General features: G+C 54.6%; 1 protein-coding gene across 1 annotated transcript in view; it reads right to left on the bottom strand.

Annotated features, from left to right (window-relative positions):
• Positions 1-13923, bottom strand: part of LOC139242687 (uncharacterized) — a 134881-nt gene that overhangs the window by 14169 nt on the left and 106789 nt on the right. The window contains exons 7-8 of the mRNA XM_070870481.1: positions 1956-2063; positions 643-749 (exon numbers count right to left, since the gene is read on the bottom strand). Of these exons, the coding sequence (XP_070726582.1) occupies positions 643-749; positions 1956-2063 (215 nt within the window). The remainder of the gene's footprint in view (positions 1-642; positions 750-1955; positions 2064-13923) is intronic.

Genomic DNA, 13923 nt, shown 5'->3' with positions numbered 1-13923 from the left:
CCCTGGGAGTGTTTGATGGGACAGTGTCGAGGGAGCTTTACTCTGTATCTAACCCCGTGCTGTACTTGCCCTGGGAGTGTTTGATGGGACAGTGTAGAGGGAGCTTTACTCTGTATCTAACCCCCTGTACCTGCCCTGGGAGTGTTTGATGGGACAGTGTAGAGGGAGCTTTACTCTGTATCTAACCCCCTGTACATGTCCTGGGAGTGTTTGATGGGACAGTGTAGAGGGAGCTTTACTCTGTATCTAACCCCGTGCTGTACTTGCCCTGGGAGTGTTTGATGGGACAGTGTAGAGGGAGCTTTACTCTGTATCTAACCCCCTGTACCTGCCCTGGGAGTGTTTGATGGGACAGTGTCGAGGGAGCTGCACTCTGTATCTAACCCCCTGTACCTGCCCTGGGAGTGTTTGATGGGACAGTGTAGAGGGAGCTTTACTCTGTATCTAACCCCCTGTACCTGCCCTGGGAGTGTTTGATGGGACAGTGTAGAGGGAGCTTTACTCTGTATCTAACCCCCTGTACCTGCCCTGGGAGTGTTTGATGGGACAGTGTCGAGGGAGCTGCACTCTGTATCTAACCCAGTGCTGTACCCGACACAGTGAGAGAGAACAGTTTTGCACAGACACAGGAAGGAACGTTACCATTTGAAATATAAAACTGGTCGCAACACCTGTAATCCTCCGGCCCATGAGCCTCAGGACCAGGAACTGGAAGAGTACACAGACAAGCGAGTGCACCAACTGCCCACCTGCCAGAGAGGCAAAAGAGAAAGAGAGAGGGACTGTTAGAACAGGCACTGCGGCTTGTGGAGCATCACTGCCCTGCAGCAAATGCATTTTTAATCCCCTCCCCAGACTGTGTGTACACTGGCCCAGGACACTCTGCTCAGAGTCGGCCAAATAAGCTCAGGTTATCGGGGTACTGAGGGAGCGCTGTACTGCGCTGTCGGAGGGGCGGTACTGAGGGAGTGCCGTACTGCGCTGTCGGAGGGGCAGTACTGAGGGAGTGCCGCACTGTCGGAGGGGCAGTACTGAGGGAGTGCCGTACTGTCGGAGGGACAGTACTGAGGGAGTGCCGCACTGTCGGAGGGGCAGTACTGAGGGAGCCCCGTACTGCGCTGTCGGAGGGGCGGTACTGAGGGAGCGCCGTACTGTCGGAGGGGCAGTACTGAGGGAGCCCCGCACTGTCGGAGGGGCAGTACTGAGGGAGCCCCGCACTGTCGGAGGGTCAGTACTGAGGGAGTACCGCACTGTCGGAGGGGCGGTACCGAGGGAGCGCCGCACTGTCGGAGGGGCAGTACTGAGGGAGTGCCGCACTGTCGGAGGGGCAGTACTGAGGGAGCCCCGCACTGTCGGAGGGCCAGTACCGAGGGAGCCCCGCACTGTCGGAGGGGCAGTACCGAGGGAGCCCCGCACTGTCGGAGGGGCGGTACTGAGGGAGCCCCGCACTGTCGGAGGGCCAGTACCGAGGGAGCCCCGCACTGTCGGAGGGGCAGTACCGAGGGAGCCCCGCACTGTCGGAGGGGCAGTACCGAGGGAGCCCCGCACTGTCGGAGGGGCAGTACTGAGGGAGCCCCGCACTGTCGGAGGGGCGGTACTGAGGGAGCCCCGCACTGTCGGAGGGGCGGTACTGAGGGAGCCCCGCACTGTCGGAGGGGCGGTACTGAGGGAGCCCCGCACTGTCGGAGGGGCGGTACTGAGGGAGTATACCCAAGGCGGAGTGCGACCGATGTTTGGCCCCTCGGGGAATGGCGGGAACGGGACGGGGAAGTGGATTGGGTGGGGGTGCGGTGCGGGGGGGCGGGGACGATCGACCGTGTTCTCGTCGAACGGCGGAGCAGGCTCGAGGGGGTGGCATGGCCAACTCCTGCTCCCGTTTCTTCAGCTGCTGGTCGCGCCCCGCGGTCCCCACCGACCAAGCTCCGCGCAGCAGCACCGCGCACCCAGACACTCACCGAAGTTGAAATAGGCCATCCATAATCCCAAGAAAGAGTTGTAAAAATGCGTAACGTAAGGCTGCGTCCCGTGTAGGAACCGTCTGTGGAAAAAGGCAAAGGGGTATCCTGGTGGGAAGAGGGGGCGGGGAGGAGGGGGGAGAGAAAGGACAGCAGTTAGTGAGCACAAAACCAGCGACTGAGCCCGACAGAAGCTGGAGCTGATCCAGCCTCTCAAGCCGGGGTGCAGCAAACGCTTCCGTTGATCGTCATTTAAATGTTTTAAGTATTGTTGACATGGTGACGGCTTGGGCAAGCGTGGAGGTACAGAGGGACCTGGGTGTCCTTGTGCAGCAGTCATCGAAAGCACACACGCAGGTGCAGCGAGCAGTCTGCAAGGCCAATGGTACGTCGGCCTCCATGGCGAGAGGGTTTGAGTACAGGAGCAGGGATAGAGACATGGACAATAGGTGCAGGAGCCGGCCATTCAGCCCTTCGAGCCTGCACCGCCATTCAATGAGTTCATGAAACTTCAGGACCCCATTCCTGCTTTCTCTCCAATACCCCTTGATCCCCCGAGTAGTAAGGACTTCATCTAACTCCCTTCTTGAATATATTTAGTGAATTGGCCTCAACAACTTTCTGCGGTAGAGAATTCCACAGGTTCACCACTCTCTGGGTGAAGAAGTCTCTCCTCATCTCGGTCCTAAATGGCTTACCCCTTATCCTTAGACTGTGTGACCCCCCTGGTTCTGGACTTCCCCAACATTGGGAACATTCTTCCTGCATCTAACCTGTCCAATCCCATCAGAATTTTAAACGTTTCTATGAGGTCCCCCTCTCATTCTACTGAACTCCAGTAAATACAAGCCCAGTCGATCCGGTCTTTCTTGATAGGTCAGTCCCGCCATCCCGGGAATCAGTCTGGTGAACCTTCGCTGCACTCCCTCAATAGCAAGAATGTACTTCCTCAGGTTAGGAGACCAAAACTGTGCACAATATTCCAGGTGTGGCCTCACCAAGGCCCTGTACAACTGTAGCAACACCTCCCTGCCCCTGTACTCAAATCCTCTCGCTATGAAGGCCAACATGCCATTTGCTTTCTTCACCGCCTGCTGTACCTGCATGGCCAACCTTCAATGACTGATGTACCATGACACCCAGGTCTCGTTGCACCTCCCCTTTTCCTAATCTGTCACCATTCAGATAATAGTCTGTCTCTCTGTTTTTACCACCAAAGTGGATAGCCTCACATTTATCCACATTATACTTCATCTGCCACGCATTTGCCCACTCACCTAACCTGTCCAAGTAACTCTGCAGCCTCATAGCATCCTCCTCGCAGCTCACACTGCCACCCAACTTAGTGTCATCCGCAAATTTGGAGATACTACATTTAATCCCCTCATCTAAATCATTAATGTACAGTGTAAACAGCTGGGGCCCCAGCACAGAACCTTGCGGTACCCCACTAGTCACTGCCTGCCATTCTGAAAAGTACCCATTTACTCCTACTCTTTGCTTCCTGTCTGACAACCAGTTCTCAATCCATGTCAGCACACTACCCCCAATCCCATGTGCTTTAACTTTGCACATCAATCTCTTGTGTGGGACCTTGTCGAAAGTCTTCTGAAAGTCCAAATACACCATATCAACTGGTTCTCCTCTGTCCACTCTACTGGAAACATCCTCAAAAAATTCCAGAAAATTTGTCAAACATGATTTCCCTTTCACAAATCCATGCTGACTTGGACCTATCATGTCACCATTTTCCAAATGCGCTGCTATGACATCCTTAATAATTGATTCCATCATTTTACCCACTACTGAGGTCAGGCTGACCGGTCTATAATTCCCTGTTTTCTCTCTCCCTCCTTTTTTAAAAAGTGGGGTTACATTGGCTGCCCTCCACTCCATAGGAACTGATCCAGAGTCAATGGAATGTTGGAAAATGACTGTCAATGCATCCGCTATTTCCAAGGCCACCTCCTTAAGTACTCTGGGATGCAGTCCATCAGGCCCTGGGGATTTATCGGCCTTCAATCCCATCAATTTCCCCAACACAATTTCCCGACTAATAAAGATTTCCCTCAGTTCCTCCTCCTTACTAGACCCTCCGACCCCTTTTATATCCGGAAGGTTGTTTGTGTCCTCCTTAGTGAATACCGAACCAAAGTACTTGTTCAATTGGTCCGCCATTTCTTTGTTCCCCGTTATGACTTCCCCTGATTCTGACTGCAGGGGACCTACGTTTGTCTTTACTAACCTTTTTCTCTTTACATATCTATAGAAAGTTTTGCAATCCGCCTTAATGTTCCCTGCAAGCTTCTTCTCGTACTCCATTTTCCCTGCCCTTATCAAACCCTTTGTCCTCCTCTGCTGAGTTCTAAATTTCTCCCAGTCCCCAGGTTCGCTGCTATTTCTGGCCAATTTGTATGCCACTTCCTTGGCTTTAATACTATCCCTGATTTCCCTAGATAGCCACGGTTGAGCCACCTTCCCTTTTTTATTTTTACGCCAGACAGGAATGTACAATTGTTGTAGTTCATCCATGCGGCCTCTAAATGTCTGCCATTGCCCATCCACAGTCAACCCCTTCAGTATCATTCGCCAATCTATCCTAGCCAATTCACGCCTTACTGCAGTAAAACACAGGGCCTTGGTGAGAGCGCACCTGGAGTATCGTGAGCAGTTTTGGTCTCCTTACCCAAGGAAGGATATACTTGGCACAGAGGGAGCGCAGCGAAGGTTCACCAGACTGATTCCTGGGACAGCGGGACTGTCGTATTGGGAGAGATTGGGTGGGGACCGAGTGTAATGTAACCAAGTTTGCCGACGATACAAAGATGGGAGGAAAAGCAGTGTGTGAGGAGGACACAATAAACCTACTAAAGGACATAGACCGGGCTAAGTGAGTGGGCAAAAATTCGGCAGAGGGAGTATCATGTTGGGAAAGTGTGAGGTCGTGCACTTTGGCAGAAAAAAAATCATAGAGCAAGTTATTATTGAAAGGGAGAAAGATTGCAAAGTGCGGCAGTACAGAGGGACCTGGGGGTTACTTGTGCGTGAAACACAAAAGGTTAGTATGCAGGTACAGCAAGTGATCAGGAAGGGCCAATGGTATCTTGGCCTTTATTGCAAAGGGGATGGAGTATAAAAGCAGGGAAGTCTTGCTATAGTTAAGACAGGGGTATTGGTGAGGCCACACCTGGAGTACTGCGTGCACAGTTCTGCTCTCCGTATTTACCAAAGGATAGACTTGCTTTGGAGGCAGTTCAGAGAAGGTTCACTCGGTTGATTCCGGGGATGAGGGGGTTGACTTATGAGGAAAGGTTGAACAGGTTGGGGCCTCTATTCATTGGAATTCTGGTGATCTTATCGAAATGGATGAGGTAATGAGGGGGGGCTCGACAAGGTGGATGCAGAGAGGATGTTCCCACTGATGGGGGGGAGACTAGAACTAGGGGACATGGTCTTAGAATAAGGGGGCCGCCCATTTAAAACTGAGATGAGGAGGAATTCCTTCTCTCGGAGGGTTGTAAATCTGTGGAACTCGCTGCCCCAGGGAGCTGTGGGAGCCGGGACATTGAATATATTTAAGGCGGAGATAGACAGTTCCTGAACCGATAAGGGGGCGGGCGGGGAAGTGAGAGCGGAGTCCATGATCGGATCAGGCCACGGTGGTATTAAATGGCGGAGCAGGCTCGAGGGGCCGAATGGCCAACTCCTGCTCCTGTTTTCTGTGTTTCTATGTTTTCTTCGGAGGCAGTGGTTGAGGGAAGGGGAGGGGAGGGTGGGGTGGGACTGGGTTTGCCGCACGCTCCTTCCGCTGCCTGCGCTGGCTTTCTGCGTGCTCTCGGCGACGAGACTCGAGGTGCCCAGCGCCTTTACTGTAGTGAAACATCGCGCGGCGCTTCACAGGAGTGTCGCGTGATAAAAAAATTTGACGCTGGTGTTGTGGATTCACCACCGTTAGCGTCCTCGAGCGGGCCAACATCAAAGCACTGGCCACACTCGATCGTAGAAACAGAGACAATAGGTGCAGGAGTGGGCCATTCGGCCCTTCGAGCCTGCACCGCCATTCAATGAGTTCATGGCTGAACATGCAACTTCAGTACCCCATTCCTGCTTTCTCACCATACCCCCTGATCCCCCGAGTAGTAAGGACTTCATCTAACTCCCTTTTTGAATATATTTATTGAACTGGCCTCAACAACTCTCTGTGGTAGAGAATTCCACAGGTTCACCACTCTCTGGGTCAAGAAGTTTCTCCTCATCTCGGTCCTAAATGGCTTACCCCCTTATCCTTAGACTGTGTGACCCCCCTGGTTCTGGACTTCCCCAACATCGGGAACATTCTTCCTGCATCTAACCTGTCCCGTCCCGTCAGAATTTTAAACGTTTCTATGCAATCCCCTCTCATTCTTCTGAACTCCAGTGAATACAAGCCCAGTCGGTCCAGTCTTTCTTGATCGATCAGTCCCGCCATCCCGGGAATCAGTCTGGTGAACCTTCGCTGCACTCCCTCAATAGCAAGAACGTCCTTCCTCAGGTTAGGAGACCAAAACTGTACACAATACTCCAGGTGTGGCCTCACCAGGGCCCTGTACAACTGTAGCAACACCTCCCCTGCTCCTGTACTCAAATCCCCTCGCTATGAAGGCCAACGTGCCATTTGCTTTCTTAACCAGCCTGCTGTAGCTGCATGGCCAACCTTCAGTGACTGATCAGCTCCGCTGGGCAGGGCCACATGGGCGTGCGCCCCGGACTCGAGACTCCCAAAGCGAGCGCTCTGCTCGGAACTCCTGCACGGCCAGCGAGCCAAAGGTGGGCAGAGGAAACGAGGAAACGTTACAAGGGACACACCCCTCCCTGGCAAAGTGCAACATCCCCCACCCACACCTGGGAGCCCCCCCCCGGCCCAAAGACCAGTCCGCCCCAAGCGGAGGAAGTGCATCCGGGAGGGGGCGCTGAGCACCTCGAGTCTCGTCGCCGAGAGCGCGCAGAGACCGGGCGCAGGCAGCGGAAGGAGCGTGCGGCAAACCTGTCCCACCCTCCCCTTCCCTCAACGTCTATCTGTCCCACCCTCCCCTTCCCTCAACGTCTATCTGTCCCACCCTCCCCTTCCCTCAACGTCTATCTGTCCCACCCTCCCCTTCCCTCAACGTCTATCTGTCCCACCCTCCCCTTCCCTCAACGTCTATCTGTCCCACCCTCCCCCTTCCCTCAACGTCTATCTGTCCCACCCTCCCCTTCCCTCAACGTCTATCTGTCCCACCCTCCCCCTTCCCTCAACGTCTATCTGTCCCACCCTCCCCTTCCCTCAACGTCTATCTGCCCCACCCGTGACAGGGACTGCGTCTCTCGTATTGGGCTGTTCAGCCACCTAAGGGCTCACGTTAAGAGTGGGAAGCAAGTTTTGCCCGATTCCGAGGGACTGCCAATGACGATGATGGAAACAAAAGATAACAGCCGTAAACACACTGCGTTGGCGCAGAAGGGTGGGGAGGGCTCGAGCAGATGTTTGAGCAGTGCGAAGATTAATGAGGCCAATTGCTGGCCGTTTGTGGAAACTGGCTGCAGAGCAACACAGCACGAGGGCGCAATCATCCAATTTTCCAACACACGCAGGTTCAGGAGCTCAGCTCCCTGCCCCAGGGCAAGGCTGGTCTCCCGGGAGGGGGGCGTCCCCCACGGAGAATGGGAGTGGGGGAAGGAACAATTGGCTCCTTTGTGCAGCAAGCAGCCTCGACGAGAAGCCACTTCAACAGCAACCGAGTTAGTACTGTGCTCGAATGCCGGCCTGAATTCTACTGTGGCACTCTCTCTATCTATCGTCTGAGTCACAAGATTCCCAGCTCGAGCCCACACCTTCCTCCCACACTCCAGACACTCAAGCCCCGTAATTGCAGGCGTTTAACACTCGTGCCTTTTGAGGGAGTGCCGTACTGCGCTGTCGGAGGGGCAGTACTGAGGGAGTGCCGCACTGTCGGAGGGGCGGTGCTGAGGGAGTGCCGTACTGTCGGAGGGGCAGTACTGAGGGAGTGCCGCACTGTCAGAGGGGCGGTGCTGAGGGAGTGCCGCACTGTCAGAGGGGCAGTACTGAGGGAGTGCCGCACTGTCGGAGGGGCAGTACTGAGGGAGTGCCGCACTGCGCTGTCGGAGGAGCAGTACTGAGGGAGTGCCGCACTGTCGGAGGGGCAGTACTGAGGGAGTGCCGTACTGCGCTGTCGGAGGGGCAGTACTGAGGGAGTGCCGCACTTTCGGAGGGGCAGTACTGAGGGAGTGCCGCACTGCGCTGTCGGAGGAGCAGTACTGAGGGAGTGCCGCACTGCGCTGTCGGAGGGGCAGTACTGAGGGAGTGCCGCACTGCGCTGTCGGAGGGGCAGTACTGAGGGAGTGCCGCACTGCGCTGTCGGAGGAGCAGTACTGAGGGAGTGCCGCACTGTCGGAGGGGCAGTACTGAGGGAGTGCCGCACTGTCGGAGGGGCAGTACTGAGGGAGTGCCGTACTGCGCTGTCGGAGGGGCAGTACTGAGGGAGCACCGCACTGCGCTGTCTGTAACCTCCTCCAGCCCCTACACCCCTCCCGATCTCTGTAACCCGCTCCAGCCCCTACACCCCTCCCTATCTCTGTAACCCCCTCCAGCCCCTACACCCCTCTCTATCTCTGTAACCCCCTCCAGCCCCCACAACCCCCTCCCGGGATGTCTGCGCTCCTCTAATTCTGCCCTCCTGACCATCCCTGATTATAAATCGCTCCACCATCGGTGGCCGTGCCTTCTGTTGCCTGGAACTCTCTCCCTAAACCTCTCCGCCTCTCTCTCTCTCTCCTCCGACACTTGTCAAAAAAAAACCATGATCTCGTCGTTCTGAGATTGCTGCCGGATGGGAGCTTGCTGTGCACAAATCGGCTACCACATTTCCTGCAGTAGCCACAGCGATGGCACTTCCGAGCAGCATTTCGGCTCGAAACTGCCTTGCGTCGTCCCGAGAGACTCTCGCGAAATTCCTTTCTGTCCCTGACGCGCGGGAGAATGGCCGCACCAGGGAAGCGAGGTTCTCAAAGCAGGACTGACATTGCAGCATGGGAATCGGAGGCCGCTGGGCCCCTCGAGCCTGTTTCCCCGCTCAGTGAGATCACGACCGGTCTGCGGCCTAACTCCACATACACCTGCCTTCTCAACCACGCGTCGGTTAATACCTTGGGATAATCACAGTCGATCAACTCAGTGTTCAAATTAACATGCGGCATCCAGCACCTATTGCCTTTTGGGGACAAGAATTTCAACTTTTGTGCGGAGAAGTTCTCCTAATTTGGCCTGAAAGGTGTGGCTGTAATTTTTAGACACTCGCCCCTAGTCCTCGATTCCAACCAGCTTAAATAGTTCTCTCTATCTGTTCCCCTTAATATCTTGAAAAGTTCGATCAATGCACCCCTCAACTTTCTAAAGTCCAGGGAACACAACCCTCATTTGTGAAATCTCCACTCGCAACTCAACGCCTGGAGTCCAGTTGTCATTCTGGTAAACACACGCTGCGCTCCCTCCGAGGCCAATACATTCCACCGAAGGTGCGGGGCCCAGAACTGCTCACCGTGCTCCGGGCGTGCTCTCACCAGGGCTTTGCACAGCTGCGGCACAACGTCTCCCCGCCGTGTGCGGGCCGCAATCAAGGGCAGAGCGTGCGGCAAACCCAGTCCCGCCCTCCCTTACCCTCGTCCGCTATCTGCCCCGCCTGCGACAAGAGTCTGTGGCTCTCGTTCGCCCACCAAAAGAACTCGCTTCAGGGGCGCAAAGCAAGTCTTCCTCGATTCCGAGGCACGGCCCGTGGCAGGAGCAGAGGAACATAAGAAACAGGAGCAGGAGGGGGCCATTCGGCCCCTCGAGCCTGCTCCGCCATTTAATACGATCATGGACCCAGCTCCACTTCCCTGCCCGCCCCCTTATCGGTTCAGGAACTGTCTATCTCTGCCTTAAATATATTCAATGTCCCGGCTCCCACAGCTCTCTGAGGCAGCGAGTTCTACAGATTTACAACCCTCCGAGAGAAGAAATTCCTCCTCATCTCAGTTTTAAATGGGCGGCCCCCTTATTCTAAGACCATGCCCCCTAGTTCTACTCTCCCCCCATCAGTGGGAACATCCTCTCTGCATCCACCTTGTCGAGCCCCCCTCATAATCTGATACGTCTCAATAAGATCACCTCTCATTCTTCTGAACCCCAATGAGTAGAGGCCCAACCTCCTCAACCTTTCCTCATAAGTCAACCCTCCCCTCATCCCCGGAATCAACCGAGTGAACCTTCTCTGAACTGCCTCCAAAGCAAAGTACGTCCTTTCGTAAATACGGAGAGCAGAACTGTGCACGCAGTACTCCAGGTGTGGCCTCATCAATACCCTGTCTAACTGGAGCAAGACTTCCCTGCTTTTATACTCCATCCCCTTTGCAATAAAGGCCAAGATACCATTGGCCTTCCTGATCACTTGCTGTACCTGCGTACTAACCTTTTGTGTTTCATGCCCCCAGGTCCCCTTGTACTCAAGTCCTTTACATATAAAGGCCAGCATTCCATTGGCATCTGATTATCATCCTTTCAAAAATAAGGTATTAAAAAGGCATACGGGAAACTTGTATTCCACGCCTCGGAAAATAAAGGCAAGAGCAGGGAGGTTATGCTTGAACTGTATAAAACACTGGTTAGGCCACAGCTGGAGTACTGCGTGCAGTTCTGGTCACCGCATTACAGGAAGGACGTGATTGCACTGGAGAGGGTACAGAGGAGATTTACCAGGATGTTGCACTGGAGAGGGTACAGAGGAGATTTACCAGGATGTTGCACTGGAGAGGGTACAGAGGAGATTTACCAGGATGTTGCACTGGAGAGGGTAGAGGAGATTTACCAGGATGTTGCACTAGAGAGGGTACAGAGGAGATTTACCAGGATGTTGCACTGGAGAGGGTACAGAGGAGATTTACCAGGATGTTGCACTGGAGAGGGTACAGAGGAGATTTACCAGGATGTTGCACTAGAGAGGGTACAGAGGAGATTTACCAGGATGTTGCACTGGAGAGGGTACAGAGGAGCTTTACTAGGATGTTGCACTGGAGAGGGTACAGAGGAGATTTACCAGGATGTTGCACTGGAGAGGGTACAGTGGAGATTTCCCAGGATGTTGCACTGGAGAGGGTACAGAGGAGATTTACCAGGATGTTGCACTGGAGAGGGTACAGAGGAGATTTACCAGGATGTTGCACTGGAGAGGGTACAGAGGAGATTTACCAGGATGTTGCACTGGAGAGGGTACAGAGGAGATTTACCAGGATGTTGCACTGGAGAGGGTACAGAGGAGATTTACCAGGATGTTGCACTAGAGAGGGTACAGAGGGGATTTAGCAGGATGTTGCACTGGAGAGGGTACAGAGGAGATTTACCAGGATGTTGCACTGGAGAGGGTACAGAGGAGATTTACCAGGATGTTGCACTAGAGAGGGTACAGAGGAGATTTACCAGGATGTTGCACTGGAGAGGGTACAGAGGAGATTTACCAGGATGTTGCACTGGAGAGGGTGCAGAGGAGATTTACCAGGATGTTGCACTGGAGAGGGTACAGAGGAGATTTACCAGGATGTTGCACTGGAGCGGGTACAGAGGAGATTTACCAGGATGTTGCACTGGAGCGGGTACAGAGGAGATTTACCAGGATGTTGCACTGGAGCGGGTACAGAGGAGCTTTACCAGGATGTTGCACTGGAGAGGGTACAGAGGAGATTTACCAGGATGTTGCACTGGAGAGGATACAGAGGAGATTTACCAGGATGTTGCACTGGAGAGGGTACAGAGGAGATTTACCAGGATGTTGCACTGGAGAGGGTACAGAGGAGATTTACCAGGATGTTGCACTGGAGAGGGTACAGAGGAGATTTACCAGGATGTTGCACTGGAGAGGGTACAGAGGAGATTTACCAGGATGTTGCACTGGAGAGGGTACAGAGGAGATTTACCAGGATGTTGCACTAGAGAGGGTACGAGGAGATTTACCAGGATGTTGCACTCGAGAGGGTACAGAGGAGATTTACCAGGATGTTGCACTGGAGAGGGTACAGAGGAGATTTACCAGGATGTTGCACTGGAGAGGGTACAGAGGAGATTTACCAGGATGTTGCCGGGACTGGAGAATTTTAGCGATGAGGAAAGATTGGAGAGGCTGGGGTTGTTTTCTTTGGAACAGAGGAGGCTGAGGGGAGACCTGATTGAGGTGGATAAAATGATGAGGGGCCTGGATGGAGTGGATAGGACGGAACCTGTTTCCCTGGGCAGAGGGGTCAACAATCAGGGGGCCGTGGATTGAAAGTAATTGGGGGCGGGGAAGGTTTAGAGGGGATTTGAGGGGAAATGTCTTCACTCAGAGTGGGGGTGAGGGTCTGGGGCAGGGTCTGGGGTGGAACTTACGGCCTGAAAGGGCGGGAGAGGCAGAAACCCTCACCACAGCAGGCAGTGCACCTTGAAGTGCCGTAAGCTATAGGGCTACGGACCCAGAGCGGGAAAGTGGGAGGAGGCTGAGTCGCTCTCAGTCGGCCGGCTCGGACACGATGGGCCGAAATGGCCTCCCTCCGTGCTGTAAATTTCTACGGTTCTATGACTCAATGGCGCCTTGTCTTTGCCTCATCAGGGAACCTTGCTAAGGACATCTTTTGCAGGGGCGGGGGGGGGGTGAAAGACAGTGCTTCACGGAAGGAGCTGGGAACAAGGTTTCTATCAAAGTTTTAGAGAGGAGGAAATGTGAGTGTGGGGTGTGCGGGGGAAGAGGGCAGGCGATGGGGGGAGTGAGCGAGCGGGTACTTGAGAACAACCAAACGTTAAAGGGCATCTTTGCTGAACAGCCATGATATTAAATGGCGGAGCAGGCTTGAGGGGGCCGTATGGCCCGCTCCTGCTCCTATTTCTTAGGTGCTGATAAGAACATGTTTCGAGGTACTGCCCGTGATGATAACGATGAAAGTTCAAAAGTGAGAGGGGTCTGGAGAAATTGCCACGATGCAGAAAGCGAGCAGGCAGGGGCAGCGAGCAGCAGGCATCAAACATCAACACCTTTCACTCACACAGCGTCTTTTAAGGTAGTAGATCGTCACGCGAGTATTAGGAGACAATAGCTGACCCCGAGCCGCAGAAGGGGAAATTAGGGCAGGTGGCCAAGAGCTGGGTCAGAGAGGTGGGTTTTAAGGAGCGTCTCGAAGGAGGAGGAGAGAGAGAGGTTCGAGAGGCGGAGAGGTTTAGGGAGGGAGTTCCAGAGCTGGGGGGCACCAGGCAACAGAAGGCACGGCCACCGATGGTGGAGCGATTGTAATCAGGGATGGTCAGGGAGGGCAGAATTAGAGGGGTGCAGACATCTCGGGGGGGGTTGTGGGGGCTGGAGGGGTTTACAGAGATAGGGAGGGGTGTAGGGGCTGGAGGAGGTTACAGAGACAGGGAGGGGTGTAGGGGCTGGAGGTTACAGAGATAGGGACGGTTGTCGGGGTTGGAGGGGGTTACAGAGATAGGGAGGGGTGTAGGGGCTGGGGGGGTTACAGAGATAGGGAGGGTTGTCGGGGCTGGAGGAGGTTACAGAGATAGGGAGGATGTCGGGGCTGGCGGAGGTTACAGAGATAGGGAGGGGTGCAGGGGCTGGAGGAGGTTACAGAGATAGGGAGGGGTGTCGGGGCTGGGGGGTTACAGAGATAGGGAGGGTATCGGGGCTGGAGGAGGTTACAGAGATAGGGAGGGGTGTAGGGGGCTGGAGGAGGTTACAGAGATCGGGAGGAGGTGTAGGGGGCTGGAGGAGGTTACAGAGATCGGGAGGGGTATCGGGGCTGGAGGGGGTTACAGAGATAGGGAGGGGTATCGGGGCTGGAGGGGGTTACAGAGATAGGGAGGGGCTGTGGAGACTGGAGGAGGTTACAGAGATAGGGAGGGGTGTGGGGGCTGGAGGGGGTTACAGAGATAGGGAGGGGG

This window comes from Pristiophorus japonicus, unplaced genomic scaffold, assembly GCF_044704955.1.
Source record: "Pristiophorus japonicus isolate sPriJap1 unplaced genomic scaffold, sPriJap1.hap1 HAP1_SCAFFOLD_144, whole genome shotgun sequence".
Classification (NCBI taxonomy): domain Eukaryota; kingdom Metazoa; phylum Chordata; class Chondrichthyes; family Pristiophoridae; genus Pristiophorus; species Pristiophorus japonicus.
Note: the sequence above shows the minus strand (reverse complement) of the source record. Positions and strands in the feature narration are given on the sequence as shown.